Here is a 13,453-nt window from a genome sequence, read left to right as displayed (position 1 = left end):
AGGACTTCCAGCGGTCCAGCAGATCCGAGCGAATACCCGTGCAGAACGCTCTGGATGTGGGTGGGACAGGGTCAAGATGGCTGAGCTGTTGTACAGGGACGAATCGCATATTAAGCAACAAAGGCAGCCATGGTTGAAGATCGACCCACAGCACCAAGGCACACCTTATTGAATTGGAGGTAGAGTCTAGGGTCCTGACATCACTGAAAGAGAGACCATGGAAAAAACGGGATCTCAAGCCGCCCAGTCACGAAGGTCTAGACGACGATCTAAACAGGGTTTAGAGGTAGAGGAGAATAGTGGAGAAAAAAGAGGGGCTTCGGTCTTGGAACTATGTATACACCTGGTTTGAGAGAGCTTGAGCGATTCCCAGCGACTATAGCTATGGGAACATTTCCCCCAGGAGGACCTGTTCGATAATCTCTGCCTTCATAACAAAACAAGATAACTGTAAGAATCAACGCCGATTGCCTGATCCGCTAGCCCATTCACGCATCTTTCGGCATACGCCGCCCCAATGTTCAAGGAGCAGCCCCGCCACACGTTGCTCCTCGACCTCCCGTTCCACTTTGTCCGGTTCGCTATCTCGAATGTTCGATCCTATCAGCAGCGGACCAAACACCCGGGCCAGCCTATCGGCATCAGTTACGCTTGCCACCGGTCGGAGGGCATTCCCGGACACTTCCTGCTGTGCGAGGCGTTTCATCTCCTGCAGCATGCCAGTGAGCAGTCCGAAAATTGCGCAGATGAGCGCACATTGCATCTCGCTGGTCAGCGCAATAATGGCGAGCGAGAGAAGACGCACCCGGGGACTAGGGGGGTTTCGGAAAAATATATGGACTTCAGAGCCTCATAAAGTCGAGCGGAGCCGAGAATGCCGCCGGGTAGTCCTTCCAGCAAGGCCTTGAGCGCCCAGGCCACGACAAGTGCATAATGCGGCGAGGCGTCGGTCTCGTTTTGCGGCATGGCGATCACCCGCATGGTGAGGGCGATCTGGCTCTTGTCTTTCTCGGCAGACAGAACATGCTTAGCAAATTCGTCGTACAGACTAATGGCCCTCTTGATGCTGCCCGGCTCGATGAAAAGTCTGGCCGAGGTACTGGCACCTGCAGGAACCCGGGGTCAGTTGGCCGCGTCATGACGTAAAGCTGTCGATCACATACCTTGTTTTCTCAAGTACATCACGCACATCACAATACATGCAGGTAGCTGCAGTGGAGAAGGGGCCAGGTGTGAAGGCAGGACAATAAAGCTATGGCCTCCCAAACGAGCCAGAGTCTCCAAAGATCTGCCTTGCAGAGAACTCATGGAATCTGCCCGGCGTCCGAGGCTAGCAAATGTCCTTGCTCGTCGTAGTCTCGGGGCCGGCGGCTGAGAATCAACTCCCAGGATCAGGCTCGACTGTACGGAGCGAACTCGACGGAACAATCGGTGTCGCCGGAATACGTTCTCCTCGTCGACACTTGGCTTCTCGTCAGCGTCAGCTATTGAGATTTGTCAGGTCTGGCTCGTAAAAACAGGTTAAGTCGACTTACAGCCGGGAGTAATATCCTCGACAACAGCTGGATGAATGTGAAACTGGAGATTCAACTTCGCAGTCAGTGCATTGAATGCCACACTCGCCTTGGTTGGGTCGAGATGACTCAGTCGACTGCCTCGACTGGCTTTACTGGCAACAGAGGCATGGCTCAGCATCGAAACCTGACGGGAGCTGGCATGCGACTTGGTTGATGGGTTAAGAGTACGTTTGGTCTTCTCGGACTCCAGTTGTCCCTGCGAATTCCCAGACGATCCTTTCCCATGTTTGTCGCTGTGCTGGGAAGATTCTCGGGTTGGGAGTGGACTATCTGCAACCCTGCCATCAGAGAAAGGATCCGATGCTGTGAGAGGGTGCCCTGAGAGGGTGTGCTGCGGGTGCTGCTCTAAGAAGGGGTAGTCTGAGAGAGGGAGCGCCGAGGAGGGATGCTCTGAGGAGGAACATTGTGATGCATGCTCTGACCCATCAGAGTGCTGGTGAAAGTTCAACATGTTGTTCAACCAGCCTTCTTCCAGCTCCTGGAGGGGCCACTGAGACGAGTATCGACGAACGGTCATGGCAGTGTCCTTGGATTCATGAGAGCCACTTGTCTGGGCGCTGACGTTGCGGTTCATTTCTGCATCCTCAGGGTCAACGGGCGCATTTGGAGGGTTAACTTCTCTCTTGGCAGGGTCGGTGGTCGCCTGAGGGCTATCATCGCCGGGCGCAGTCTGTTTAAGAGCTTCCCTCATTGATAGCGCAGAACCTCGTTCTTGGGATTTGCTTCCCCGCAGGCGGCGCACAAAGCTCTTGAGGCGCTTGGAGCCATGCTGAGACTGAGAAACTTCGTTGGAATCACTGCGCTTGTGAGCAGATGTCGCACCAATGGAAGTTTGCGGGCCGTATTCTGCTTGGGAAGGCGAGATATGATCGTCAGGCGAACTTGACAGTACATTCTCAGCAGGAGAAGTGTACGTCTCCCCGTGGCCGATCAGATTCCACTCTGGGTCATCAGTGATGCTCAATTTGTGCTCAGGTCGATTTGGCAGCGGCACGCTTCTCGAAAGCCTCAGTAGAGGCCAGGCGCGATGAGTCGAACGGGAAGCCCGGGGGGCACTGGACGGACGAAAGAGATCTTTAAAAAATGGCATGGTAATAAGAATGGAGACACGATCTGGTCTCGGTTCAAGTCATTGCAGAACGAGAAACACAAACACAGCGGGACTCGGGTTGCATAGGAAAGTGCATTGAAAAGAGAAGCTGCGGGCTACGCGCAGCTTCCACGTTGTTGTATTGGAATCGAGGTACCCCAAATCACTTGAACCGAATATATGACTAAAGAGTATCAAGGAGTTCAAGAAGATCTATTTGTGCCGTTTGCCCGAGGCCAAGGCTTTAAAAGGCCATGTTATTACCTTTGTACAATCAACAACCCACAAAGTAACAGAGCCCGTCGGGTATTTAGCTTTGGGCGAACAAAAATAGTATCGCAAACGCCGGTATCATGCAAATTTCGGGGATATGTATAGTGGTAGAAGACCCAAGCCGGACTTGATCATACTTCGTCATTTGTCTTCGCAGGGGACCCTCCCAGTCCGGCCCATGCGCAATGCTCTCGCAAGGTGCTCATTCGTCGGTTTCTCCCTCGAGCAGGATGTAGTGGAGGATGTCGCTCAGGGTGAGAACACCCTTGAGCTTGAAGTACTCATCCACAACCACCAAACGGTGAACGCGAGACTTGCGAATAGTGTCGAAGATGGTGTCCAGTCCGTCATTCAGCGAACAGGTGTAGATACCCGGGAACTCCTGCGATGATTGTTAGTCGTTTGCAGCCCAGTGAAGCAGCTGCTACCTTGCTACCTGCAACTTACCGGCGAACGTTTCTTGAGAACCTCTCCCACCGTGAGGCTCAGATCATCGTAGACACCGCCCCGAATCAGCGCAATGACATCAACTGACTCGAATACATTGTACACAACACCTAGAAGGGATGAAAATCAGTAACTACCCCGGTTATCTTAGAACAGGGGATGTCGCATACCCTCAGAGTTCAAAATAGGCATGCTGGATATGCTGCGCTCGACTAGAATGTGAATCACGTCAATGACGGGCGTATCCATTGAGGCCGTGGCGATATTATCGTATGTTCCAATCAACAGTTCACCGAGCGGACGGCGCAGCTTCTGCGTATCGCTCACATTGACGGCGACGAACTTGAGAATGCGGTACTGCGTAATCACACTGAGCACATGGGATCGATCGGTTTGACTATCGTTCGTAACGAGGGGAATTCTGCGCGCGCGGGACTCGAGCATACGTCGACAGGCTTCGTACAAGGGTCTTTCAGGATCAATGGAGATGGTCTCAGGCGGCGCAACACCCAGGGCTTTCTCAACATCTGTTCATTCCGCGTCTCAGGTTAGTATTGAGCGGCGCCTGCACCTGAGGAAAGACGGGACGCACCACGAAGGCTGTCTAGCCGGAATTGGTCGATCTGATCAAGGGCGGCGGGGTTCTGGAAATAGTATTGAATGACGTTTATGTAGTCGGAGGTTGTCAGAAGACCCGCGAATTTGGACGCTTTGGAGTCCCACAACGGGGCTGAAACGATGCCTGTACTTCCCGATTGCCCAGTCAGCCGATGGTCTCTACGTTCACAAGGGAAGTCGTGCCGTTTTGGATGAGAATGTTCAAGCTTTCCTTGACGGAGAGCGAGGTGTCGAAGATGATGAGTCGGAAACTGAGAGGGAGGACGTCGTAACTGGTGCGAACCTTCAGGAAGTTGCGAATGGCACGCTGGGAGGCTAAGTTAGTCGAAGTCTGGATATAAGCCACGAGCCGCCACGAGGGGACGGGGACACGGGGGGGGCCTTCCTGATCCCCCTTCCCCAGTCACATCTTGAAACAGAACCGAGGGCGGTCAAGGAAACAAACTCACCAGACCATGTCGCTCTTCCCGATCGACTGGTCTCTCGGGTTGGGAGGCCATTGGAGGGAGAAGGTACGAGGATGGCTGCACAAAAGGCGCGTGACCGAGGGAGGTGAAAGACCCGGGGAGGTGAGGCCGGGTGTCCGCCTTCGTCATGTCGTGGTGGGGGTCAGTGGAGTCCGGAATGGGGGAGGAAGCATCTAAAGCACTGGCATTTGCCTTAAACGGCCTACTTCTGCACTATATATCTATCTCTCTTGGACCTTTGGAAAGAAATGCCAATCATGGCTTTTCTGCCCCTCTTCTCCCCACCTCCGATGGGCCAATGCTGCTGCCGCCCGATTCTTAAGGCATGAATCTAGACTTCTGGTAACGTGGGGTTCACTCTACATGTACCACAAGTGATCTGTGCAGCGGGCTTCGAGGATTCAATCTCCAATAAGATATCTTGATTAAAACTACCTTGTCAATCTCCAATCACAGTATCAATGGGCCCTCAAACGCCACCACAACGCGCTAAATGCAAGGTATCAGCCGAAAACGAAGCCTATCTCCTATCCAGAGCACATAAATAAAAGCAAATCGTAAATGACCGTCACGGATCACATCAAAGATGCCCATGCAGCCGAATCCGATAGATGCAGGTAATATCAGAGCCCCAATTCGACTTCACTCTGAAAACCACCTTGTCCACCCGGACAGTCGGGATATCAACGATGGCGTTAAGCGCGAACCGCTGGATATTGTACTCGCTGTGAATATCATACTCCATCTTCCCGACGCGGTAGAAGTTCGCGCCGAGGACAGGGTCGTCTGAGTAGCTGTTTTCGGGATCGAAGGCGTTCGAGACGCGAAGGGAGCTCATGAGCACATCGTGCAGCGATTTCTCGCCGGGGATATTGTAACCCCCGAGTCCTTCTTCTCGAGCGGATGGGGGGTCTACGGGTCGGGTTCTCTTCTTTGAGGACAATGGCCACCAGGACCCCTTGGTGTTATCTTCTTGGTCCAGGGGAATGACGCGGAAGCGCGCCCACATTTCGATTTCCTTAGGTGCTGAGTCTGGATGGAGGGTGGTGCTGGCGGGGACGTGTTCGATTATCACCTCCTCAGGAACGATATCACGGCCAAGCAGGACCGCGAGCTGGGATACTCCTTCACGAGGTGTACTGCACCAGCAATCTCCCGTTTCTTCCCATGGTGACAGAGCAGCCACGGGAGGGAGAGGGCCTCGACCAAAGTTGGCACCGAGACGGAACATTCTCATCACGACACGCTTGTAGTAGGAGGGATGGTTTTCGCTAGCGGTGGGGGCGGTGTTGGCTGGGTCGATTATCGCTCCCATGGCTGGGGATAGGAAGTTGATTTTAGGTGGATGCCGCGGGCTCACGACGATTGGAACATGAATGTCACTAGGGCGAGGGGCGTTGGCATGTTCTGATCGAACACTGCTAAGCTCGCGTGAAATGGACGAGATTTGAGTGTTCATTTTCGAAACCTGGTCTGTGAAGCCGTGGAATATTTCGGATTCGGTGATATTTGGAGGTAAATTGATTCGGGGTTGGCCGAAAGGCATAGACCAGCGAAGTTTCGACATTATATCATGTGGAAGCGCAGCCAAAAGACCCCCTTGGAGTGCAAATACAAGAGCCACCGAGAGCAACAAGACAAGACCAGTTCTGATCCAGTTGGTGCGATTTGACTTTGACGTTGGCTTTGGGGGCTGACCATCGCGGCTCGTCGGTCTGATTGAAGGGAACCATTGTCGAGATAGACTATCTTTGGGCGGCTGGGGCGATTTAGAAAATTCCAATTCGGATATGGCTTCGGCAGATTGAGAGCGTCGGAAGATTGAAGGAATAATTGTCCGCACTGGTGCGGTCCATGAGCTGGGAACAGGTTCAGCATCTGGTTCTATGGCAACCTCCTCGGCTTCTTCGACTTTCTCCTCGTCGTCGTCATCCTCTTCTGATTCTGATTTTGATTCTGATTCTGCTGGTTCTTCCTCCTCCGAAGATGGCTCTTCCTCCTCTTCAATTGTTTCCTGGGTCATGGCCAGGCCAAGCCCAGAGGGACGACGAGGAGGCTTAGTGATGTTCTTGCCGTGACGTTCACCACGGTATTTGCTTGGCCGGGTTCGTTGCAGATCATCCCCGTGGATATCGCGTTCCAGGTCCCATGACAGTTCAGATACATTGTCTACCGAACTTTCACGATCAGGGCTGCTCCTGACAGAAGCACCATTCAGACGGTCCCCAGCGCGCTGAAGCGGTGACGGATATAATGGCTCGTTCGACATGACTGACAAGCGACGTTGACGAGGCGGTTCTTCCTCAGGACTTGAATCTGTAGATACTGAATTCCGGACAGGAGGTGAAGGAGTAGGTGATGCGAATCCGTCAAGATCCTGCTGGAGCTGGGTTTGATCGGGGGTGGGCTCCCTTTTTCGCCGAGTCCGCCTCTCGGATTGTCTTCGTTGTCGGCTTGGCGAGTCTCGTTTCTGTGCAATCTCAATACCTGCCTCGATCCTTTTGGCAATGTGGACTGGGCCAACGTTTGGATCTACTGGGGACTGGGTGGGCAAAGCTGATGTTGTTTGAGCACCATAATTCCAGGAGTTTGCGATCGGAACAGCTGGTAAGGCTACGCCTGGGGAGTTACCAAGTAATGTCTCGAACTCGTCTCCAGAAGAGGCATAAGCATACCCCTTACCGAGTTTGTTTGCGGCTTTGAGAGGCATCTGCGCGCGTTAGCTGTGGCTCTTCTGGTTCCTTTCACTGCGCGCTTATGTCCATTCCGCCAACACGTAGAAACTCCAAGTCCAAGAACAGACTCCATAAAAAGGAACAATGTCAAGATGAAAAGCAGTCATGACAGAGTGAGACGACGAGCAAATCAATGGGAGTGAAGTGCCCAGCGATTCGAGGATAGCGGCAGTTTTGGCAGACAGGAATGTTGGAGGGGATACAAGGGCTTATTAGGATGTTCACGCACGACGAGGGTATAGGTGTGCCGAGCGAAAAAACCCAGGGTGTTTGGGCAGATCAAGCATCGCAGACGAAACGATAGGAACCAACACTTACACCAGTCGCAAAGGGTCGATTCTTGACACAGGCCCTGGTCACCAGGGATAAGTCTCTGCTCAGGAGAAAGTCTCACACAGAGTCTAGGAGCTGCGAACATATTAGACTCGGTATAAACAGCAGCTCGAACAAGCTGCATGGTCGTAGCGAGGTATAGGTCAACCCAGGGGACCAGCCCCGGGGGGTTCCTGGCGAGGGATGTCGAGTCCCCGACGAACTGAACACGACAGAAGATAACAAGGACTTACGATCGAAGCAAAAGGACCAATGTCAGTTCAGTTGAAGTGAGACTGAATGGCGAACCCCGAATCTCAAGTGTCGAGACGCGCAGACGCGTGAAACGTGAACAGAAAAGATGTGGAGCCGCGATCCTCGCGAATCAGAGCCTTATTTGGTCAACCTTCAACCTTCAACTTCAACTTCAACTTCAACATCAACTTCAAGATTCTCGCACCTGTGTTAGAGGGGAGATAATATAGTTAAATGTCTCGAGCTGCTATGTTCAAATGGTGAAATATTTGAGTCGCTCAAATTTTATAATTTTCAGGTTGAGTGGTTTTTCGCTTTATCTTTATCCCCCAACCTTAACCTATTCTTTGTCGCTTTGTCGAGTCTCTCATTCCCAGCTATTTTTAATTTTCTTTGGAATCGTCTTCTTCTAAAATCTCTACAAATGCACTTTGCATGCTTCTTTTCAAGCGAGTGAATGGCGCATGTAGAATGCTGAGTTACATACACGAATCGCGATATCATAGTCCATATGTCACTCCGTTTGCGCCAGCGTGCTGGATCCTGCTCTCTAGACATGAGATGGAATACTATACATCGGGTACAGGCGAGGAGGGAAGGGGGCGGGAGTCCGAAGCAAGGATGTACTGGGGGCAAGAGCATGATTATATCGTATTTAACACGTCCAGGCGGCCAGCGTGCCGTCCTTGCGGCCTTCCACCAGATATCCGTCCTTGAGGCGAACGCGTTCCACAATTGCAGGGGCTGGACCCTCGTTGTCATCGATTCCAACGCCGGGACCGCAGTCCCAGTGGTGGGCATCGGCCTTGTCGTAGACCTTAACCACGTTCTCGCCTGCAGCAGCTACGATGCGCTTGGAATCGAACATCATACTGGTAATAGGCTTGTCGTAGGCGTAGGCATCATAGATGGAGCCCATACGCAAGTCCCAAATCCGAATACTGCGGTCGAGACTGCCGGTTACGAGGTGCATATCGTCGAACTGCAGGCAAGTGACAGGGCCAGTGTGGCCCACGAGACTGCGGTGAACCTGGCCACTGCGAAGATCCCATAGGCGGACCATACCGTCAGCTGTTCCACAGGCCAGGGCAGCGTCGAAGCATTGAACTGCTCCAACGAAGTCGGCGGACGCGTCGGGGAGACGGCCCGACGGGCGCCAGGTCCCATCGGTGGTGGTTGTAGACGAGGCTTGGGTAGCGGCCCATAAAATATCGAGTGTCTGAACGCATCGTCCCTTGACCAAATCCCATTGTCGCAGTGTCTTGTCTGCGGAGCCTGAGATGAGTGTGTTGCCCTTGAAGTGGAGGGCAGTGACTTCGTCAACGTGTGCATCCAGGGTGAACACATGGCAGTCTTCCAGGTTAGACGAGGGAGGCACAGGTGAAGCATGCTCCAATGTATCCTCCTGTTCATGACGCTCGTGCTTGTTCAAGCGGCCATCGCGAGTCGTGGGCCGAGCGCGACTCAAATCCCACAGTCTTACAGAAGCATCCATAGAGCCTGACGCCACGATGTTATCTTCCACCTGCAAGCACCGGACTGAGGCATGGTGTCCCTCGAGCAATCCCGAGCATCGGCCAACGTTCATGTCCCATACTCGCACTGTGTCGTCCAGCGCAGCACTGATCATAGTGCCGAAGGGGAAGTCGAAGTCAATCGCAGTGATCATATCGGTATGCGCTTCGATTTCCTTAATCAACGACCCTGGAGCGAAATGCTCGTGTAGAATTGGCATCGAACGTTTCCCTAAAGTTCATCGTAAGCCGGCTTCCCGAGTCCGTAAGATTGAAGAGCTCCATACGTATAGATCTATGTCTTAAGCTCTTTGGTGACGGGTTTGGTAACTTCTCGTATATCGACTCCGACATAAACGATGCATCCATAGCAGGATCACCGGAAGAATCGATTGTATCCTCCGGGGCTTCAGAAGACTTTGGTGTTTCGATGGTGGCAGATGTGTCGGGTGTCTCTTCTGGCTGTAGGTCTTCAAGCTTGTTGTCAAGTTCCGTCACTGTATAACGGAAGTCAGAAATGCTGTTCTCCTGTCAATGACATGTGCGATAGGGAAACCTACGATCATGCTCTAATGCAGCTTCGTCCATCTCCAAGCCCGCTAGTCGATCAAGGACGATTTGGCGCATTTTGTGCAAGTTTGCGATCTTGTTATCGATCTCGTGGATCTCGGCGCTGCACATGTTCTTGCGAACGCCCATCAGATCCAGCTTCTTACTGAGCGTTTTTCGCTCCTCCTTGAGCCCAGCCGGTCCAACTGTCAAAAGTCCGGCTTTCTCACTATCCTTGAGATGTTTTCCGCCCTTGGATGACCGCCTCCGGTGCTTTTTATGGCCACGTTCTTCTTCGGGTATGGAGGCCTGGAAGCCTTGGAATAGGGAGTAGGAGCTGTTGTCTTCGGGAAGGTCGGCGAGGAGGTCGTCGGGGAGAGAGGAAATGGCACGAGACCTGATCTCAGTGGTCGACAATTTGGATCGCATCAGATCGGTCGGGGTCGTCTGGGTAATGGAGAACACATTGCGCTGCGCCTTCGGCCGGCGCAGTTCGCGGTGGATGTCGGTCATGGCATTCTGATAATGGGCCGGCTGGTTCTGGTCGGGCGGTCCCATTAAGTGTCCAGCCGTTGATGTAACTGTTCGACCGAATGCCTCTAGATGGCGGGTCTATACCAAGTGTGTTAGTCCGCGGTGTTGAGGGGCATGACGCGGGCAGCGAAAAAAGCTTACCGTGATGCCTGTGCCTAACAAGCCATCACCCTCAGCGTAATCGGACAGACCGGAAGGCGAATCATCGCGACGGTGATTCTCCATAGCCTGGAGTTGTGGGGGGTTCAACCAAGACCCATGTGTTGGAGAGAAGGAAGCTCGGTAGGTGCAGAGAGGCAATCGTCATGTGTTCACGCGATGAATTACCGCGTCCCCGGGTACGCACGGTACTTCCCGATCCAGTCTGAGACCCGGTCTCGCCGTCAATTGACATATCATTAATTACTATTTTTTTATCCATAGTGTAGCGACATACAAGGTTCCTCCTATATGTGTACTTCTACCTGTTTGGTACCCTGACTTGTGTAGGAACCCAGCAGGGAGCTCGGTACTGGCGAAGTAGCGAATACCCGATATACTGCACAGACGATTCTCTATATAGTAACTAGATGTGTTATATGCGAGGCAAATAGTAGATCGCCTCGAATGGAGAAACTGAAAGCATAAGAACACCCCCTGAACATTGACTTGCTGGCGTGCAATACAAATAGCCGCAGGGCTGGAGCAGCGCCCGAGAAGTCGATGCCGACATCGCAGACCCGCTACTTCTCTTCTCTCCAACTTCACTGCTGCAGCCATGGACACAGCCATTGATCTGTCCGATGCTTCCAAGGCACTGGACCTTGCCAACATCCGCTTCCAGCTTATGTGAGCTTTCTCCAATCTCTAATGCCCGAAACGACAGTCCTTTCCCTCATTATGCCCCGCGGCCCCGCCTTGCATGCTCACTGCAAGAGATATCGAACGAAACACCAGAGCTCGCGCACTCAAATCGCACGTTTCTTAAGAACCGCTGCTAACATACCAGGTCTCCAGTCGACTAGAGGACACAATCACCTTCCACTTGATCGAACGAGTCCAATTCCCCGTCAACAAGACAATCTACGTTCCCGGCGGAGTCAGGATCCCTTCTAGCGAGCTTAGTCTCGCCGACTACCTCCTCCGCGAACAAGAACGCCTGCAGTCACGCGTGCGCCGCTATGAGTCCCCCGACGAGTACCCCTTCTTCCCCGATGTTCTCGAGAAGCCGATCCTGCAGCCACTGCAGTATCCGCGCATCCTGCACCCCAACGACGTGAACGTCAACGATGTGATCAAGCAGCGCTACATCGATGAGATCATACCCACCGTATGCCCGCAGTTCGGTCGGGAAGACCGCGGCGAGACACAGGAGAACTACGGCTCGGCGGCGACGTGCGATGTTGCTTGTTTGCAGGCGCTGTCGCGCCGGATTCACTTTGGCAAGTTTGTTGCTGAGTCAAAGTTCCAGAAAGACCCCGAGACTTTTGTGCGTTTAATCAAGGCTGAGGATCGGGAGGGCATTGATGCTGCGATTACGGATGCGAAGGTTGAGCAGAAGGTTTTGGAGCGTCTGGGTCTCAAGGCTAAGACTTATGGTACTGATCCTGCGTTCCCTGAGGAGAAGGGTCTGAAGATCAATATCGATGCTGTGGTCGCGATGTACAAGGTAAGAATTGACTATCAAAGGGTCGGTCCTTGAAAAACAACTACTGACATGCGCGAACTATAGGAATGCGTCATCCCTCTGACCAAGGTTGTCGAGGTCGAATACCTCATGCAGCGCCTGAAGGGTACCCAGTGGGAGTAAACAGCAGTTATATCATGAAGTAATGAACTTTTGGTTCTTTTGGGGATCTATAGAATCATGCCGCTGGTTTGAAGGGTACTGAAGCAAGCAAACAAAAGAAACCAATATGTGGGGGGAAAAAAGATTCTCGTAAACGGGACATGAAATGAAACGACAATTATCCCTTCACTGCGGGTTCAAGTACTCCGTAACTGCCTTAACAGCGGCCTCGAACTTGGATCCATCGATCAGTGTCAAGCTACCGTTCGTGCGGATACCCACTTCCTGGAACGCACGCTTGGAGTCGGAGTGTCCGTCATCCTGCTGGTGTGTGTACTCCAAAGTACCGGTGCACATGGCATTGCGCTGGAGCACCTCGTCCTCGGGATGGAAGAAGAACTGCTGAACGTTCTCGCCAGCCTTCTTCTTTTTCTTCTGAGGCCGCGACTCTTCAAGGTCGAGCTTGGATTCGACTTCCTGGTAGTTTTTCGAGATGATCACGTAGTGCGAGAAGTTGTACGGCTCCTTGTCCTGGATGGCCCAGGCCATCTCCTCCAGCAGCATGTTGTACATGGGCGGGATGACCTCGGAGGGCATGTTGATCACTCGCTCGGTCAGGATCAGGCCGATCGGGGGCACTGGGGTCTGAGAGATGAGCTCGTGAAGGGCGGAGAGGGCGGGGTTGGCGGCGGCTTTGGTCTTGATGTATTTGGTCAATTCCTGGATGACGGGCTTGTCCTATAGGGCTGTTAGTTCTGCACAATTGAGATTGTGAAGTTCAGGATTATATACCTTGTGCTCTTGGAGGTTCAAGACAGTCAGGAAAGCATAGGGATCCGACTCGTTACCGTCGGTCTTGACAGTCGAGCCCAGTGTCGGCTGCGACAGAATCAGCTCGGCCAGAGCAGACATGTCGAAGATCTGAGCGTCATTGTCGAACAGCTGGCGGAGGAGGTTCTTCAGGCCGTGGAAATCGATAGCAGGCTGCGGGTCGAACCATTCGAAGTCGACATTGACCATTTCAACGTCCTGCAGCGGGTTAGAAGTTGTCTGGCACAGTGCAGCGTAGGGTGCTCACATCGTCGGACTCATCGTCGTCCTTGGTGCCACCCATGGGCACGTCACCGAGATCCTGCTTGCGTTTTCCCATGATTGCATATAATTCCTGGTGTTCTTGAATGGTGGAGCGAAAAGACAGTTTCGACAGCGCTCCGCCCCTCGGCCGCTTGCGAACTTTTTCCTTATCGCCTGTTATCGGCCCGATCTATGATGTCTGGCTTCTGTTTCCTTTAGCAGCTTTAGATGATTATGTAC

General features: G+C 52.8%; 6 protein-coding genes across 6 annotated transcripts; 1 reads left to right on the top strand and 5 right to left on the bottom strand.

Annotated features, from left to right (window-relative positions):
• Positions 1 to 457: 457 nt before the first annotated feature.
• Positions 458 to 2,667, bottom strand: N7443_002269 (uncharacterized protein; the record flags this gene model as incomplete). Its single annotated transcript, XM_056882325.1, has 4 exons — positions 458 to 812; positions 842 to 1,106; positions 1,164 to 1,484; positions 1,536 to 2,667. 4 exons carry the CDS (start codon positions 2,665 to 2,667, stop codon positions 458 to 460), a joined length of 2,073 nt encoding a protein of 690 aa, XP_056744166.1.
• A 475-nt stretch (positions 2,668 to 3,142) lies between these two features.
• On the bottom strand, positions 3,143 to 4,601 carry snf4 (AMP-activated serine/threonine-protein kinase regulatory subunit SNF4; the record flags this gene model as incomplete). Its single annotated transcript, XM_056882324.1, has 6 exons — positions 3,143 to 3,322; positions 3,388 to 3,497; positions 3,558 to 3,914; positions 3,980 to 4,129; positions 4,189 to 4,312; positions 4,455 to 4,601. 6 exons carry the CDS (start codon positions 4,599 to 4,601, stop codon positions 3,143 to 3,145), a joined length of 1,068 nt encoding a protein of 355 aa, XP_056744165.1.
• A 451-nt stretch (positions 4,602 to 5,052) lies between these two features.
• On the bottom strand, positions 5,053 to 7,182 carry N7443_002267 (uncharacterized protein; the record flags this gene model as incomplete). Its single annotated transcript, XM_056882323.1, has 1 exon — positions 5,053 to 7,182. The coding sequence occupies one exon, from the start codon at positions 7,180 to 7,182 to the stop codon at positions 5,053 to 5,055; it is 2,130 nt and encodes a 709-aa protein (XP_056744164.1).
• Positions 7,183 to 8,429: 1,247 nt separating this feature from the next.
• On the bottom strand, positions 8,430 to 10,596 carry mdv1 (uncharacterized protein; the record flags this gene model as incomplete). Its single annotated transcript, XM_056882322.1, has 4 exons — positions 8,430 to 9,520; positions 9,576 to 9,785; positions 9,849 to 10,449; positions 10,513 to 10,596. The coding sequence occupies 4 exons, from the start codon at positions 10,594 to 10,596 to the stop codon at positions 8,430 to 8,432; spliced, it is 1,986 nt and encodes a 661-aa protein (XP_056744163.1).
• A 532-nt stretch (positions 10,597 to 11,128) lies between these two features.
• N7443_002265 (chorismate mutase ARO7) lies at positions 11,129 to 12,160 on the top strand (the record flags this gene model as incomplete). The annotated part of the gene is made up of 3 exons (XM_056882321.1): positions 11,129 to 11,199; positions 11,368 to 12,019; positions 12,083 to 12,160. The coding sequence occupies 3 exons, from the start codon at positions 11,129 to 11,131 to the stop codon at positions 12,158 to 12,160; spliced, it is 801 nt and encodes a 266-aa protein (XP_056744162.1).
• A 165-nt stretch (positions 12,161 to 12,325) lies between these two features.
• N7443_002264 (protein-transporting protein BCP1) lies at positions 12,326 to 13,289 on the bottom strand (the record flags this gene model as incomplete). The annotated part of the gene is made up of 3 exons (XM_056882320.1): positions 12,326 to 12,877; positions 12,932 to 13,168; positions 13,218 to 13,289. 3 exons carry the CDS (start codon positions 13,287 to 13,289, stop codon positions 12,326 to 12,328), a joined length of 861 nt encoding a protein of 286 aa, XP_056744161.1.
• Positions 13,290 to 13,453: the final 164 nt, after the last annotated feature.

Source organism: Penicillium atrosanguineum (assembly GCF_028827265.1).
Source record: "Penicillium atrosanguineum strain IBT 20685 chromosome Unknown utg000002l_segment0_segment0, whole genome shotgun sequence".
Taxonomy (NCBI): Eukaryota; Fungi; Ascomycota; class Eurotiomycetes; order Eurotiales; family Aspergillaceae; genus Penicillium; species Penicillium atrosanguineum.
The sequence above is the reverse complement of the archived record's forward strand: the minus strand, read 5'-3'. Positions and strand labels throughout refer to the sequence as shown.